This window comes from Ursus americanus, chromosome 16, assembly GCF_024610735.1.
Source record: "Ursus americanus isolate L20-20 chromosome 16, mUrsAme1.1.p, whole genome shotgun sequence".
Lineage (NCBI taxonomy): Eukaryota > Metazoa > Chordata > Mammalia > Carnivora > Ursidae > Ursus > Ursus americanus.
Genome location: NC_142142.1, coordinates 30781985 through 30798305, shown reverse-complemented (window position 1 = coordinate 30798305; position 16321 = coordinate 30781985). Strand labels below are relative to the sequence as shown.

Below are 16321 nucleotides of genomic sequence, written 5' to 3'. Positions count from 1 at the left end.
TTTTACAGATGAGGAAATGGAGGTGGAGAGAGGTTTAAAAACTCACTGTTAGTTACACAGGTAGTAAGGGTTTTGATTTTGAACACAGGTGGTTTGGTCCAGAGTCCACACTCTTAGCTACATCCCCCCATCCCTTATGCACCCTCTCAGGAGTCATGATAGCTCTCCAGGTGGGGATGCTGAAGTTATTTGCTTTTGTGTTTATCTGTGTGTGTTTTTTTGTTTAAGTGTAGTTTTAGGTTCACAAAAAAACTGAGAAGGAGGTACTGAGATTTCCCGTATACCCCCCAGCCCCACAGATGCATAGACTCCCCTATTATCAACCTCCCTCCACCAGAATTGGTACATTTGTCACAATTGATGAACTTACACGGCCACATCATAATCACCCAAAGTCCAAAGGTGGTGGTGGTTGTTGTTTTTAAGATTTTATTTTTAAGTAATCTCTATACCCGGCGTGGGGTTCAAACTTAAAACCCCAAGAGCAAGACTTGCATGCTCCACCGATGGGGCCAGGCAGGCACCCCCGAAGTCGAATTTATATTACGGTTCACTCTTGGTGTGCTAGGAGTCTGGAAAACGGTATAATGACATGCATCCACCTAAATTACAGTATCATACAGGGCAGTTTAACTGCCCTAAAAATCCTCTGCACACCTATTCATCCCTTCCCTCGCTCCTCACTCAACCCCTGCAACCTCTGATCTTCTTACTGTCTCTATTAGTTTTGCTTTCTTCCAGAATGTTGCACAGTTGAAATCATACAGTTTGTACGATTGTATAATTGATGATGTTGTATAGTTGAAATCATACAATCCTTTGCAGACTAGCTTTTTCACTTAGTAATATGCATTTAAGTTTCCTCCATGACTCTTCACGGATTGACAATTCCTTTCTCCTTGGCCTAAATAATATTCCCAAGTCTGGGTGTTTCACAATTAACTTACCCATTCATCTACTGAAGGACATCTTGGTTGCTTTCAAGTTTTGGCAAACTATGAATAAAGCTGCTATATACACCTGTGTGCAGGTTGTTATGTGAACATAAGCTTTCAACATCTTTGGGTAGATACCAAGGAGCACGACTGCTGGATCATATGGTAAGAGTACATTAAGTTGTTCAGGAAACTGCCAAACTGTCTTCCAAAGTGACCATACCATTTTGCATTTCCATCAGCAATGCGTGAGCATTCCTGTTGTCCACATCCCCACCAGAATTTGGTGTTGTCACTGTTCCAGATTTTGGCCGTTCTAATAGGTGCATAGTGGTATATTTCATTATTAATCTGCATTTCCCTGATGACATATGATATAGAGCATGTTTTCATACGCTTATTTGCCATTTGTACATCTTTGGTGAGATGTCTGTTAAGTTCTTTGGTCTGTTTTTACATCAGTTTGCCTATTTTCTTACTGCTGGGTTTTGTTTTGTTTTAAAAGATTTATTTGAGAGAGAGAGAGAGGAAGGAGGAACAGAGGGAGAGGGACAAGCAGACTCTGCACTGAGCATGGAGCCCGACTTGGGGTTCAAGTGGAAACCAAGAGTCGGACACTTAACCAACTGAGCCACCTAGGCGCCCCTTACTGCTGAGTTTTAAGAAGTCTTCGTATTTTTTTGGATGATAGTTCTTTATTAGATGTGTCTTTTACAAATATTTTCTCCTCCAAGTCTGTTGCTTGTCTTCTCATTCTTTTGACACAGTCTTTCACTGAGCAGTTTCTCATTTTGATAAAGTCCAGCTTATCAATTCCTTCTCTCACAGATCATACCTTTGGTGTCGTATCTAAAAAGTCATTGCCACACAAGGTCATCTAGATTTTCTCCTATGTTATCTCCTAGGAGTTTCATAGTTTAATATTTACATTTGAGTAGGATGGTCATGTTTTATTTCTGGTACCTAACGGAGAAATGCATCCCTGCCAAAAACTTATGAACCCCATATAACCAGAGTACTTGGCCTGGAATATTACTAGTTGCATACTGACATCATAAGGCTCTAAGAGAACCATGCTGACTAATTAAAAGCACTAAAATCAAAGTCAAAGGGAATGAGTTTTAAAAATGTTTTGTTCTGCTTAGAGGGAATCTAGAAGATACAGAAAATGATCCCCTATAATCTCATTACCTGAACATAACCAATGAGAATGTTTGGAATATTTTCTTTCATTCTTTGCACGTACACATACACTTGCATATAAACTAAAAATCACTGGAATCATACTGTATATAGTTTTAAATCTATTGCGTTCTTTCCCTATATAACATTGAAAATATTTCTCCACCTTCTTCAAAAGTATGATTTTTAATGCTGCACAGTATCTAGTGTGTATGTGCCAACATTTACTTCATCATACATTTTCCAAATTTTCCCACTGCAGACCACACTCAGATAAATTACTCCATACACAAATTTCCACCTCACTGTTGTCTTGGGAAAGGGATGAGTTAAAGGACAAATCTTAAGCCTCTTGATATACACTGACAAACTGCCTTCCAATGCAGCAGCTCAAACTAGACACTCCCATGAGCAGCATACTAAATACTTTTCTCAAACTGCCGTCACTCTGACAAATAACAAACACATCTGAGTTCCTTTGAACACCATTTTCATATGCTTATTACCATTTGTATTTCTTTTGTGAACCACTTATTCATGTCTTTGTTCATTATTCTATTGAAATGTTTACTACTTTTCTTAACATTTACTAAGGTACTTGAATATTATGAGTATCAACCTTTCTTGCGCCCACATAGGAATATGTTCTTCATGTCAATACATTTTGTTTTTTGATAATCTGACATGCAAACATTTACAATTTCTATGCAGTCAAACCTAAGGGGCTTCTCCTCTGATCCTTCTACTGCATTTATGCTTAGAGATGAATTTGAATTTCTAGATAAAATTCAAAATCTCAAACAAAACCTACTAAAAAATTGAAAAGAACATAGTTTTCATCCTGTAAGGTTCATTTTAAAGCATTTTCATGATATTCAAGAGAAGATGCTATCTATGGAGAACAAAGCTAACATTTAATGGGTTTCAAGCATGTTTAAGATTCTGTTCCAGACCTTTTCTACTTTAATCCTCATTTTACAAACTCAATTTTGTAGATGAGGAAACTAAACAAATCAAAGAGGTTAAACAGTGGTTTAACAGAAAGAAAGTCAGCGCTGCTCTTGAGGAAAGAGTGTCTAACTAGACTTCTCCACCCCAAATTGGTTACCTCTTCATCGATCTTATCTTCTAGGGCATCAATATGACGCTCCTTAAGAAATCGCTGTGTTTTTTCCAACTGGTATTTCACTAATTCCTCTATGGCGTCTTTTTCTTCCTTGTCCACAAATTCTTGTACTGCTTCACCCATCCCCCTTTCTGTTAGAAGTGAGAGCTGCACATTCTGTAAAAGAGGCACAAATCACTGGATGCAGAAATCAGTATCTATTCCTTACCAAATAATTCTATATGAGCAAGGAAAATCAGGGTATAACGTCACCAGGGAAAAAAGACAAAAAAGTTATCCAGTTGCTGAAGGGAAACAAAATAAAACGAAACAATGGACAGTAAGTAAGCCTACTAATAAATTTTATGGGCCAGAAAAAGCCACGTAAAAATAAGAAACAGGAGTAGTGTTTAAGACAGGTGGGAATGTAGAGGCCTGAGTGGCTGGGATGTAGAGTCCTGAAATGCTAGCTGATGATTAAGAGATTAGGTTAACTGTGTAGTGGGCACAGTAATGGCCCCCTAAAGATGTCCACATCCCAATCTCTGGGCTGTGAATATGTTCGTGGCCAAGGAAAACTATGGTTGGTTACGGATGGAATTAAGATTACTAAACAGCTGACTGTACAATCAGGAGATTATCAGGGACTATGCAGGTGGGCCCAGTGCAATCATGAGCATCCTTAAAAGTGGAAGAGGGAGGCTAAAGGAGGAGTTAGAGGGAGATCTGACTGGTGGAAATGGCCAGAGAAATCTAACATTGCTAGCTTTGGAGGTGGAAGGAGGCTGTTAGCCAAAGAATGTGGACAACTCTAGAAACTGGATAAGATTTGCCCCTAGAATCTCCAGAAAGGAACACAACCCTACTAACACCTTGATTTTAGGCCAGTGAGACTGGTGTCAGATTTCTGAGCTACAGAACTGTAAGATAACAAATGTGTGTTATCTTCATTTATTAAGTTTGTGGAAATTTGTTTCAGCAGCAACAGGCAATTAATAGAATCAGATCTTAAAGTGACACAAACTCATAACAACGAAAGTAGCTTCACCATCCTGTGGCTGTCTTATTAAAGTAGTTCTGAAACTACATCTAGACGCAACAGAGGTAAATCCTGGATTCAGAAACATGCGGTAGAGATAAAAAGGAAGAGCAAAACAACGCCACCTATAATAGCCACAATAATAACACCATTAATTAAGCACTGATTTTTCGAGATGAAGAGTAACCGGAAGTAAATGTAATTAATTGTTGTCCCACTTAGTTCATGGAAACATTGTGAGGATCCCTTTTGTTTGAAGTATGAATTATACATATCCCAAATTAAAGTCAGTTATCCTCAGAGAGCCATTCTTCAACATGTACGCCGTAATTAAGAAATTACCTTCTCTGCAGTCTGAAAATACTGTTTTACAAGGTCTTCGACTCTTAGGGTTGTTCCTTCTGAAGGTTTTGTGATGAGCTTCCCGAAGTTGATCTCTTCTCCTAGAAAAAAGAAGTCCGTGGAAAAGTAGTAGCTTCTGTGACAGTGTGAAAGTGCCCAGACTCATGGCAGGTTTGGTCAGTAGAGGAGGTTTGGCCAAACTTGATTAACGATCAGCTTGCTCAACATGGTAAATTTTGAGGCAAAAACATGGCATCATTGTTAACAGCTGCAGTCTTTTCCTGAAAACGTGTATCTCTTTGTCTATCTCTAAGTCTTATGTCTCCTACAGCTATTCTCAAAGGATGATCTTCAGACCTCTGATCTCCAAGACCATTTCAGGGGATGTTCAGGGACAAAACTCCTTTCGTAACAACACCAAGATGCTATTTACCTGTTCCGCTCCATTGCCATTTGCCCTGATGATACAAAAGCAATTATGGGTACAACTGCCGGTCCCTTATTATAAATCAAGGCAGTGGCTTGGAACTGTACAACATTCACCACCACAACCACACAGCTCAAAGCAAAACAAGGAAAGTCAGTTTCACTTAAGAATGTCCTTGATGAAACTGTAGAAATTATTCATTTAATTAAATCTCAGCTCTTAAGTATGTACCTTCTTAATATTCTGTGAGACAAATGGGATGTATGCTTACAGCACTTTCGCTGCATTCCTAACCAGGACAGCGGTCTCAAAAATAGGTAAAGAATACAAAGAGTACTGGGTAGGAAGCCAAGAAGCAGAGAGTCCAGGACCTACTCTGCTGATAACCTTTGTTAGGAAAATAAATATTAACTGTCTAGTGGATGTTGGACCTGGCCATGAAAACACAATGGTGAAAAGACAGGATCCCTGCCCACAAGAGCAAATGATTACAACAATGGTGGGAAATGCTACGAGAGGTAAAAAGACAGTATGGCACACAGAGAAGAAATAACCTAATTCTTCTCAGAGAAGATTGAAAATAATGTAGCTATCATTTGAATCAAGTCTTGCAGAATGAGTAAGATTCACTAAGCGAAACAGGGAAAAGAAAAAACTACTTGAGACAGAGGGAAAAATACGTGCCATGGCTTGGAGGGTGAAGAGGCACAACGTGCTGTGTGCCTTTTGCAAGGTGCTGAAGACAAGTGAACAGAAATCTTTTTCAAATCTCAGGACAGTAGAATTAATATGGCTCCATAAGTACGATGACTACATTTTACGATGCCAGACACTATGTTTAGACTATTTAAACACATCTATCATCTAATCGTCACCACGATTCTATGACGAAGGCTCAGTCACTATCCTGATTTCACAGACAAGAAGATCAAACATCAGAGGGCTTATGTAATTTGTACAATGTTACACAGGTACGTGAGAAGTAGAGCTGGCCAAAATAATAAAAAAATGCTTTCAATAAAACACACAAAAGGGTTATTGCTTCCATTTAGCAATTTATGTTTAAACCAAAAAGGAATCATTAGAATAAAACTGATTATGATGAAACTCAAGTAACAACGTACTAGTTCTATATTCTGTATTATTATGAACGCTACACCCATGAAATCTCAAGGGATTGATAAGGATGGACAATTAAAGTAAACCACTATCAATAACTAGTTAAAATTCATAGCATAAGAAAGTAATTATCTGATAAGGATTTTTTTCCTAAAACACTATTTTATGAGTTCCACTTAAATATCTGAATGAATATTTCAGGTTGAATTAACAGCATACAGAATTTGGTCACAATTTGACACTGAAAATCGAAGCTCATTAAATCTCAGTTAATAAAAACTGAAATAGCTTTACCTATAAAACAAGGGCCATATTTTTCTATAAAAATTCTCTGACTCAACAGCTTAAAGAAAAGGCTCTATATGTAACATGATCAACATTTCTTATGTAAAAGCACTATTTCAGCTGGATAGCCTATTTTTATAAATGCATTTCAAAATAAGGGCAATGAGTTTTTATAAAATTTAATTACAAATTAATTATGTGATCATGAGAAACATCAAACTATGAGATACCTCTTATTCCAAAAGACTGGAGTCTTCCTAAATCCTGTATACTCGAAAGTTGAAATACTTGATGCAGAATTTGAGTACATTGTCTGAACAATAATGTATTGTCAACAATATATACTTTGAGCAATAAATCTTTAAAATCTGTGTGCACTGTTACTCAGCAGCACTGTTTTTAAAAACTACATCTGCAGAGAAAGGCTTCCCTTTCTTTACTGTTACCCACAGGTTTAAAATGATTACACTCTAATTTTTAGAAGAGATTTAATTATTTCAACTGCCAGCTTAAGATACCAGAAATAATCATATAGAAATATTTTCATCATTTTCTACTTCTTTTACTAAAGAGAGATTTTTGTAAACCCTCTAAAAAGCAGTTCTTAATTTGTGAAAATAACTAGCTTACCCGTGTTTTCCTTTTGTTCTCTATGCCTGAAAAAATGGATAACATCTTTTGGATTAGCTACCAGATCCACAAATTTCTGGCTAAAGCGAAGAACACTGAAAGGCTCAAAACCTCCACTATAGTCCACCTGGAAATACAAAATAAGTTATGAAGGCCTAGAAACAACAGTTTACTAATTTCGTTAGTTATGTTTATGCTCAATACTTTTAAGGTAATAAATTAATGTTCTATAATTCATGTTAGAGATCATGATGGTGTTATACTTTTTATTCTACTGAGAAAACAAAGCTTCAAAGGTTTACGAGCTTAACGAGACATTTTGTTCGATGGACCCAAGATACAACAAGAATTCCCACAAGGTCTGAATGATTACATCTCCCTATGGTAACATTAAGAGCCTAGGCACCAGGAGTACCACCTGGAAAGGAGGTGAAATTTCTAAACATAAAGTATTTAAACTTTTGAAACAGGAAGAAAATTCTCCACTAAAATAAAATGCCAGCCCTAGATGCATTAGTTAATTGGTCTATCATCTTAGGGATATACTTTCACACTAACAAAGAAATGCTCGGAAAATCCACGCAGGAAAAGAATCCAATGTGTTAGCTTTGAGAAATGATTACCTTCAAAGCACGTATCTATTCAGATGTCACAATCCCACTCAAAGCAGGCTCTTTCTAAGTTAAGAAGTTTAGAGTCATACAGAGACCTTTCCAAAGAGAAATGCATACTAGAATTTTTTCCCAAGAGATATATTATTTTCCTAAACTAGCTGTTCTAAACACAGGCTCCGAGAACCAGCACTGTACCGCATCACTGGCCTATCCAAACTCCCCTCACCTCCACCCAGTTTACACTATTCATCACACTTCGCACTGGCTGGCATTTTGTTCATTTATTTGCTACCTATTTTTTATGTCTCTCCTCACACCGCCACCTCCCATAAGCCCAATAAATTCAAAACCTCCTGTTTTATCGTCACTGTGTCCCCCAGCATGCAGAACAAAATGTACTCCAAAAGTATTTGTTTACTGAATCATAAAGTTAATGAGGGTCCCTGAGTTGATACAATGTTACTTCTGGACTATTAGTAATGAAAATATCTGTTCCTTTGTTTCATGAATGATTTAATAATTCACTGTGTTTAGGAAAAGAAATGCCAATTTTCTCTTTAACAGTGCTTGGTTCTAATGGTATTAGGCAGACATAGATGAGAAACATGGGATCTTTTGCCCAGATAAAGGGAAGTATGTGGTTCTCCCAAAACAACTGTGTATTACATCTCTACAGCAACCACATTACAAAAACAGAAAATACTAAATGCTTAGGCTATGGGGTTTCCAGAAAACTCTTCATTTTATCAATGATACTCCAGCTTAGGTTGATTTATAATTTTCTGCTGCTAAGAGTCACAAAACTTGTCCATTAAGCAAACTTTACTGAGGAGTTCACAATGTGCTAGGCACTCTAAGGACCAGGGAAACAGCCATAAAAAACGTATAATCTTGGTTGTCGAGAAATTCACAAGCTGACTGGGAGGACAAACATGTAAATAAATAAGTACAAGCAGAATGGGAACAGTGCTTAACAAGTACATACAAAGCAGACCGAGGGCACAAAGGTAGAAGCACTGACTCTGAACGGAGGTCAAGACAGGCTCTTGGAAAAGGGAAAAGCTTTAAGTGCATGTTGAAGGAGATGCTATGGAAGGAGAGAAGCACATTCCACAGAGCAGGGTCAGCGTGGGTGAAGGTACGGAAGATTGAAATAGACTCCACTGGACCCAGGGAACACTTTTAGTCTAATGTAGCTGGAATTTAGAAGGTTCTGGCAGAAAAACGAGGGAGAAGCCAAGGAGGTCGGTTTCGACCAGGTCATGTAAACCTCTGAATGCCGTGCAAGACTTGTTCCTATTAGCACTAGGAGATCAAGTCATTTTCAGCAGAAAAGACATGCAAGACTGTATTTTACAAAGATGAATTTGGCATTAGTGTGAATAGGCTACAGGTGTGTGTGGGGGGAAGAAACTGAAGGCAGGGTCAGGAAGGAAACTGCATTTATAGGCCAGATAAAAGAAAAATCAGGGCTCAACTTCAGCAACAACAATGGGATAGACAGAAAGGACCAGATTACTTACTGTGCAACAGGTAATATTTAATTCATTTTGATCTTGTAAATCTATGAGATAGAAACCAAGGGACAAAAGACCCAACTGCTCAAGGTCACATAGCTAGTAGTGGCAGAGCCAGAACTGAACCCAGGCATTTAGGCTCTAGACTGTACTCTTTATCTTCACACTAAATATCCCAGAGCTTCTTAGATTTTAATGTGCATACAAATATCTTAGGGATCTTGTTAAAATGCAATTCGATGGGTCTGATGTAGGGCCTGAGATTCTGCATTTTAAAAAATTTCCCATGTGAGAATGAAGCATGAGAGACTATGGACTCTGAGAAACAAACCGAGGGCTTCAGAGGGGAGGGGGGTGGGGAATGGGATAGGCTGGTGATGGGTAGTAAGGAGGGCACGTATTGTATGGTGCACTGGGTGTTATACACAACTAATGAATCTTGGAACTTTACATCAAAAACCAGGGATGTACTGTACAGTGACTAACATGATAAAAAAATATTATTATAATAAAAAAATAAAAAAGTAAAATAAAATAATCTCATTGAGAATAAAAAAAAATTTTTCCCATGTGAGGGGCACCTGGGTGGCTCAGTCGGTTAAGCTTCTGACTTCTGATTTTAGTTCCAGTCGTGAACTCAGCGTTGTGAGATCGAGCCCTGCAGTGGGCTGCCCACTGGGCATGGAGTTTGCTTGGGATTATTCATTGCCCTCTGGCCTCAGCTTCTCTCTCTCCCTCTCTAGAAGTAAGTAAGCAAATAAATAAATAAAAGCAGTAATTGTTAAAAAAAAAAAAAAGTTTCCCAGGTGATGTCAGTGCTGCTGTTTTGATTATTCCTTGAGTATCAGGCTTTGTGTGCGTGTGGCGGGGGGGCTCTTGGGCCTCAACAAGGACATCTAAGCTGGAGGTAAACATGTGGGCATCATCACTCTATAGCTGGTCCTTAAAGCCATATGCCTAGGCTGAAAAGAAGGCTAAGAGAGAGCACAGGTCAAACACAACTCGAAGAAAAGAATGTCAAAGAGTGATTCAGCCAGAAGAAAACAAGCTACTGGCTTTGACAACTGAACGTCATCTTTTCCACCTGAGATGGTAGCGTCAGAGCCTTGGTTACAATGGACTGAGGAACAGAATGTTAAATGAGCAGTAAGAGCTATGTATTTCGAGAGGTTTGGAAGAAAATAAAAGACAAGGGCAGAACTAGCTGAAGGGAAAGGCACAGGGACCAAAAAAAAAAAAAAAAAAAAAAGGTTACTTTTTATATGATGGAAATGAGTAAGCAGGTTTACAGGCATAGGAAGTGCTTCAATTTCTTTAAATTTTTTTTTCTTTTAAAGATTTTATTTATTTATTTGACAGAGATAGAGACAGCCAGCGAGAGAGGGAACACAAGCAGGGGGAGTGGGAGAGGAAGAAGCAGGCTCCCATCGGAGGAGCCTGATGTGGGGCTCGATCCCAGAATGCTGGGATCACGCCCTGAGCCGAAGGCAGACGCTTAACCGCTGTGCCACCCAGGCGCCCCTCTTTAAATTTTTTAATACTCTCAAATACTTGATTCTTCTAACATATTTCTCAAGCACTTGCTATATGCCAGTATTGTTCTGAAATCTTTGGATACATCAGTTAACAAAATTCACGAGTTCCATGCTCTCATGGAGCTTACAGTTTTGTAGTTGGGGACACACAATAACCAAAATAAATACACTGCATATAGTAGGTTAGTAAGATGTGTTGTGGAAAACAAAGAAAAGAACAAGCAGAAGAGGGTAAGTGAAATCAGGAGTGCTGGTGAGAAGATATGGGGGTCCCATCTCATTGGGGAGGGCCTCACTGAGCAGACAAGGAGGGGAGAGTGTGAGAGCAGAGAACTGCAGGAGGCCACAGGGAGTGAGGGGAGAGATAGTAAAAGATGGAGCCAGACTTGGCCAACCTATTAAATAGAACAATAGACTATTCAGAAAAAATCAGGAAAAAAAAAATCAAATTTATTAGAATCAAACTATGATTAAATCAAATCCTGACAGCTTTATTATTTCTGGTGCCAGATGATGATTGCTCCTATTACTGTATATACTCTCCTTACTAATTTAAAAAACAAATTTATGTTAACTGTATAGTACTATCCTCTGAAAATCAATAAAGTTTAATTTATCTACATAGGACTTACTCGCAGTCGTATAAGAGGCTTCTCTGGCTGTTGAGAATTTCCCAGACGTTCTCGCTCAGCATTTTCAAGCATTTCTTTAATCTCAAAATAAAAATATTGTCGTGACTTGGGGGAAGGATACTACTGGCCTCTGGCGGGTAGAGGCCAGAGAGGATATTGTTGAAATCCCACAATGCAACCTAGCACAACAAAGGATTACCCAGTCCAAAATCTCAGTTGTGTCAAAGCTGAGAGATCTGACGTAGACCTCACCAATCAATCCATTTTCCACCTCCCAGGGACACATACGTGACCTCAGTACAACAGAACTCAGTGCCAGGAGTTGATTTGGAACTACTGGGAAAACAGGCTCTTTCAGGTTTAAGGACATTGTCAGTCCAGGGGCCACCCTGTGGACATACCCTCCTCAGGGTGAAGCGTCAGACAGCTACCTACAAAGCAGGTGTCATGGGGGCTAAACACAGAAAAAGAGACAGAAACTGCAGTCTTAATGTAAGCTTTTGGGTCTAATCCTCTTGAAACCAGCAAACTCTACAGCTTTTCACCTATGTGAGTTATGTGTTGCTGGGAAGGCCATGACACTGGGTGAGTGATTTCATCTACGGTTCAGTTCCTCTTTCCATAAAACGATAGAATCTACGTACCTACAGCATCGTTGAGTGGATTAAATGCAAAATGCTGTCAACAGTGCCAGAATATGTAAGCAATCAATGAATATCAGTGACAATTGTAAGAATTATAGCAACCGTAAGCAATGAACAGTATTGCGCTGCTGATTTACATATCAGTAAGTGCATTCGCACAATTTCTGCAGCAGTTTCTTCTCCACTTCACATTCTTCCATCTCCAAGACTAAAAAGAAAAGGTCTTTGATACAATTAAACTCATTTATGGAACAACAGTGCTTCCTTGTGGGCTTTGTGAGACTGTAACAAGTCTAAAAGACTTCCCTTCCTCTATGGAACTATTTAATTCAAGGTAAATCATCTCTCAACTAAAGTAGATCTCACTGACCCTTATCTAGAGGAATTACCTTCTCCAAACAGAAGCTCTGTATGGCCTGGGTTACTTTAGGGTTATCCGGGTTAAAAATGTCTGGGTGATCAGCCAGAACAACATCCTCCATGAAAAACTGTCGTACTGTGTGAAGAGGAATCTTCTGCATATTCATCTTCCTTCCTTTTATACGCAGCAAACCAACATGTCTGAAATGAGGGAAATAAAAGTCTAGTCACACTGTAAATTTTCTCGGGAAAATGTGCACACCAAAACTACGTTATCTCTAAGTTTCTACAAAATATTTCTCTACAAAATCATATTCATAACAAATTTTTTTTGACAAGTTACTGTTATATCACAGGAAAAAAAATGTCAATATTCTTCCCCAGAATAAAATCCACTCATCCCTCCCTGACTGAACAGACACTCTAGTGAGGGAAGACAGACAGAGACAGTAGGTAGGACACAACACTACCAGGACTATGACCGTAGTATCAATAGGACAGACTATCACACATATATGGATTATCTGTGAGTATATACGTACACACACATACATAAAATGAATTAGCAGAACTCTGAAGAAAAAAGCCAAATTTACATCCTACTAACCAGAGTCTTTAAAGCTACTATTATCGTAACAATCAAAATCTGAGTGGATTCAAAAGGTGAAATCCATTATAAAAATTGGGCTTAATCGCCATTAACTACTTTATCATATAATTCCCCTAAAGAACTAAAAGAAATGAGATATGTTATAATGTTGCATTTATAACCAGAAAAACCTCAATTAAGTGGCTTTAGGCGAATTTGTTTATAAACAGACTTTGTGAAATTAGTAAAATCATCATCCATAGCACTCTAACCTGAAATTTAATTAGTAAAAATGCTAGCCCTGAATATGCGTAATGAGCAGCTAAATCATTAACACCATTGGGATATCTCCTGTTGAAAATGCCTGAAGATCTGGGAAAATAGTAAGACTACATCAAATAACCATCTTCATAAAGAAATCTATCATATAAAAAACTATCAGTACACTGAACCTGTAGGATGATGACAGCAAGAAATTTTTTTATTTTAATTGATTTGGAAAATATAACAATTACTTACTTCTTTACAGCTTCTCCTGGGGAAAGAGAAGTAACCACTGAACTTCCAGGTTGTGATACATAAAAGAGTTGTTGTTCATTTTTGGTTGGAGCTATTTTACACTCATGTTCATGGCCCCAGATAACAAGATCAATGAAGTCATCCAAAAATTGTTCTGGAATGAAGTTAGTATTTCCGTGCTTACTCCTATACCAAGATTTTTAAAAGTAAATATTAATGTCCAGAGATACAGAAACGCTTCATATTAAGAAAAGCTATACAGATCTTTCTTTCTCATTAAAGCCTTATTACATCTCTTCTTTGTGCCAGAAACTATTCAAGGGATTAGGGGTGCAAAGATAATACCTAATTCCTGCCCTCAAAAGGTTTACAAACTTGCAGGACACAGACAAGCAGGAGCCACAAAAGAGAAAATGGTCAATTCTACACTGAGAAGCAGACTGCAAAAGGCTTTAACAGAGGGAAAGTCAGAAAAGCATGAATTCCATCAATAGTGTCGCTGAGCAGAATGAAAACAAGGAAGAGCTGGAAGTGAGATCAGAAAAGCAGCAGCATGAGCTCTATCGATAGTGAAAACATACAAAATGGTTTGATTATATACATAGAGAGAGAAAGAGAGAGTGAGTAAACGAAAGTAAGTTAAGTCTAAACTTTGTAGAATAAAAACAAATCTCTAAAGACGTCCAGCCATTTTTTAACATATAAGAATGGGAGTAACAATTTCAGTCTTACATAAGAGATGAGTTTTCAATATTAAATAAAATATTGTATGAAGATTTGCAAACTATGGTTTTATACCTAGACTAGTTGTTATTATTGAAAGATACGTGAAAACCCAAAGTGAGGAAAGACAAGAAGGAAGTTTTTCCCTAACACCGACTTTATCATCACTGGGAATGTAAGTAAAAGTGTTCAAATACTTCAACCTAGCATTCACTTACGGCAAATCAGTATTCATTCAACAAATATTTCCTGTTTGTCTAGTCTGTGCCAGGTGTCCCAGGCCTCTTCTAGACACCAAAGACACAGCAGGGAACAAAGTTCTTGCTGTAGTTGGGGAACAAGCAATAATGCAATATGTACATGTATGTGCATGTGTACTCACATAGAATCTGTCAGGTGGGCATAAGTGCTGTAAAGAGAAATAAAGGGAGAAGTGACACAGATCAGGAATGCTACTGTGCACAGGGTGGTCAGGCTAGGCTGCCCTGCCAGGTGACACATGAGCAGAGAACCACGACGAGGAATCAAGCATGCAAGGGAAGAAGTCCCAGGCAGAGGGCTGAGTCCTGGGCAGAGTCCTAGAGCAGAGCGATGGCAGAGGTGTTGAAATGGGAATGTATTTGGCAAGTTCAAGGACAGCAAGGGGAGGAATGGCAGAGCAGAAGGAATGCAAGGAGGAGCTGGAAGTGAAATCAGAGAAGCAGCAGGCTCATGTATCTCGGGATGCTCTTATGTCTACCTAGGGGAGGACATTATCACAATTACTGAAGAAACACAGAATAACTCAAACACTATATGATGCAATTGTGCTTTCATAAAGCACTGACTCTTTCACGCAAGAGGGGATTAAGCTGGTGAGCTGACTCTAATTTGTGACTTAGAAGTTGACCAAACATCCCTGTGGAAATATTTTGCATGACAAGGTGCTCTTCTGCTTCACAGTCTTTTTTTTTTTTTTCAGCCAAAGAAAGAAACCGGCCCATATACAGACACAAACAGAAATAAAATAAAATGTAAAAGGCTCATGAAAAAGTCACTCACTAGGACAAACCCTGTTTTTTATACTCCATGAAAGCAATAAAAAAGTACATAAGAATGCAGAGGGTGACAAATGAGTGTAACAGTATTAACAGTATTACGGACGAACTGCCTAATCACGCTGCAGGGGGTGGGGGAAATGGAGCTGGCCTAAGTGACCCTAGAAGGGCTGTTCTGACTAGATACAGTAAGGCTAAAGACTAAAGTAACTTACATAAACACTGTACACTAGTTGGCAAATTTGTTTCTCATGGGTACAGGTCAGCAATTTTTGAAATTACCTTACATGTCAACCAAGACTGAAAAAATTAAGTAAATATATTATAGATAATATGATCCAGGTTTCTAACTGTTAGAGAAAGAACTCCCAAAAAAGGAAGGGAGAAGAAAAAAAATGAACCCTACAAGGCTGGATTAGAGTAAGTTCAAACTCATGCTTGCATGTGTGTTTTTACAAATACAGATGCATATGCATGGGTTAGGATATAAACATGTATTTTTTTTAACTCTGATCACTGAGGGCTAAGAGAGTCCCAGCAGCAACAAGTAAACACGCAACAAGCAAACCTGTATCTGGGTTTCTAAATACGGTTCTCAAATAAAGGCAATCAGGGATCCTTAGAGAAGTGATTGATTTTAGGGCTAGGGCAGAAAAACACAAGATGAGCCTGCAGCATCTTGTAGTACCAGAAAGTGAAGGACATGATCACAAATAAATAAATAAAAAGGAAGAGGGCATGTTGAAAGGACACAGAAGCTAATATAAAAGAACCCTCAATGGTCAAAACTAGAACAATCTGAACAACAACAACAACAACAAAAAAAACTGATAGTATTGGATTATAATTCAAAGGATAAAATAAATATCCTTGAGTCTATAACAACATAGATAAATAAATGAATAAATCAACAAGTGAGAAGGGACAAATCCTCCTTACAGAAGAAATTTCAATTAATAAATGCAGAAAGAATGAGAGAAATTAAGAAATAACAATTCCAACACCACAGTATTTGTTGCTAGAAATGAAATCCACCAAAGGATGCTAAAATTAGCAGGCAGAATTTTAAGGCCAAACAGGATATTCA

General features: G+C 38.2%; 1 protein-coding gene across 13 annotated transcripts in view; it reads right to left on the bottom strand.

Moving 5' to 3' along the window:
* MRE11 (MRE11 double strand break repair nuclease) overlaps window positions 1-16321 on the bottom strand; it is a 76952-nt gene that overhangs the window by 38655 nt on the left and 21976 nt on the right. For all 13 annotated transcript variants that reach the window (XR_015726961.1, XR_015726962.1, XR_015726964.1 and 10 more), the window contains 6 exons: window positions 13475-13660; window positions 12396-12567; window positions 11363-11443; window positions 7065-7191; window positions 4604-4704; window positions 3226-3399 (listed from right to left, as the gene is read on the bottom strand). Coding sequence is in view for 5 of the 13 variants with exons in the window: in XM_045790778.2 (XP_045646734.1) it covers window positions 3226-3399; window positions 4604-4704; window positions 7065-7191; window positions 11363-11443; window positions 12396-12567; window positions 13475-13660 (841 nt within the window). In the remaining 8 variants the exon portion in view is untranslated. The remainder of the gene's footprint in view (window positions 1-3225; window positions 3400-4603; window positions 4705-7064; window positions 7192-11362; window positions 11444-12395; window positions 12568-13474; window positions 13661-16321) is intronic.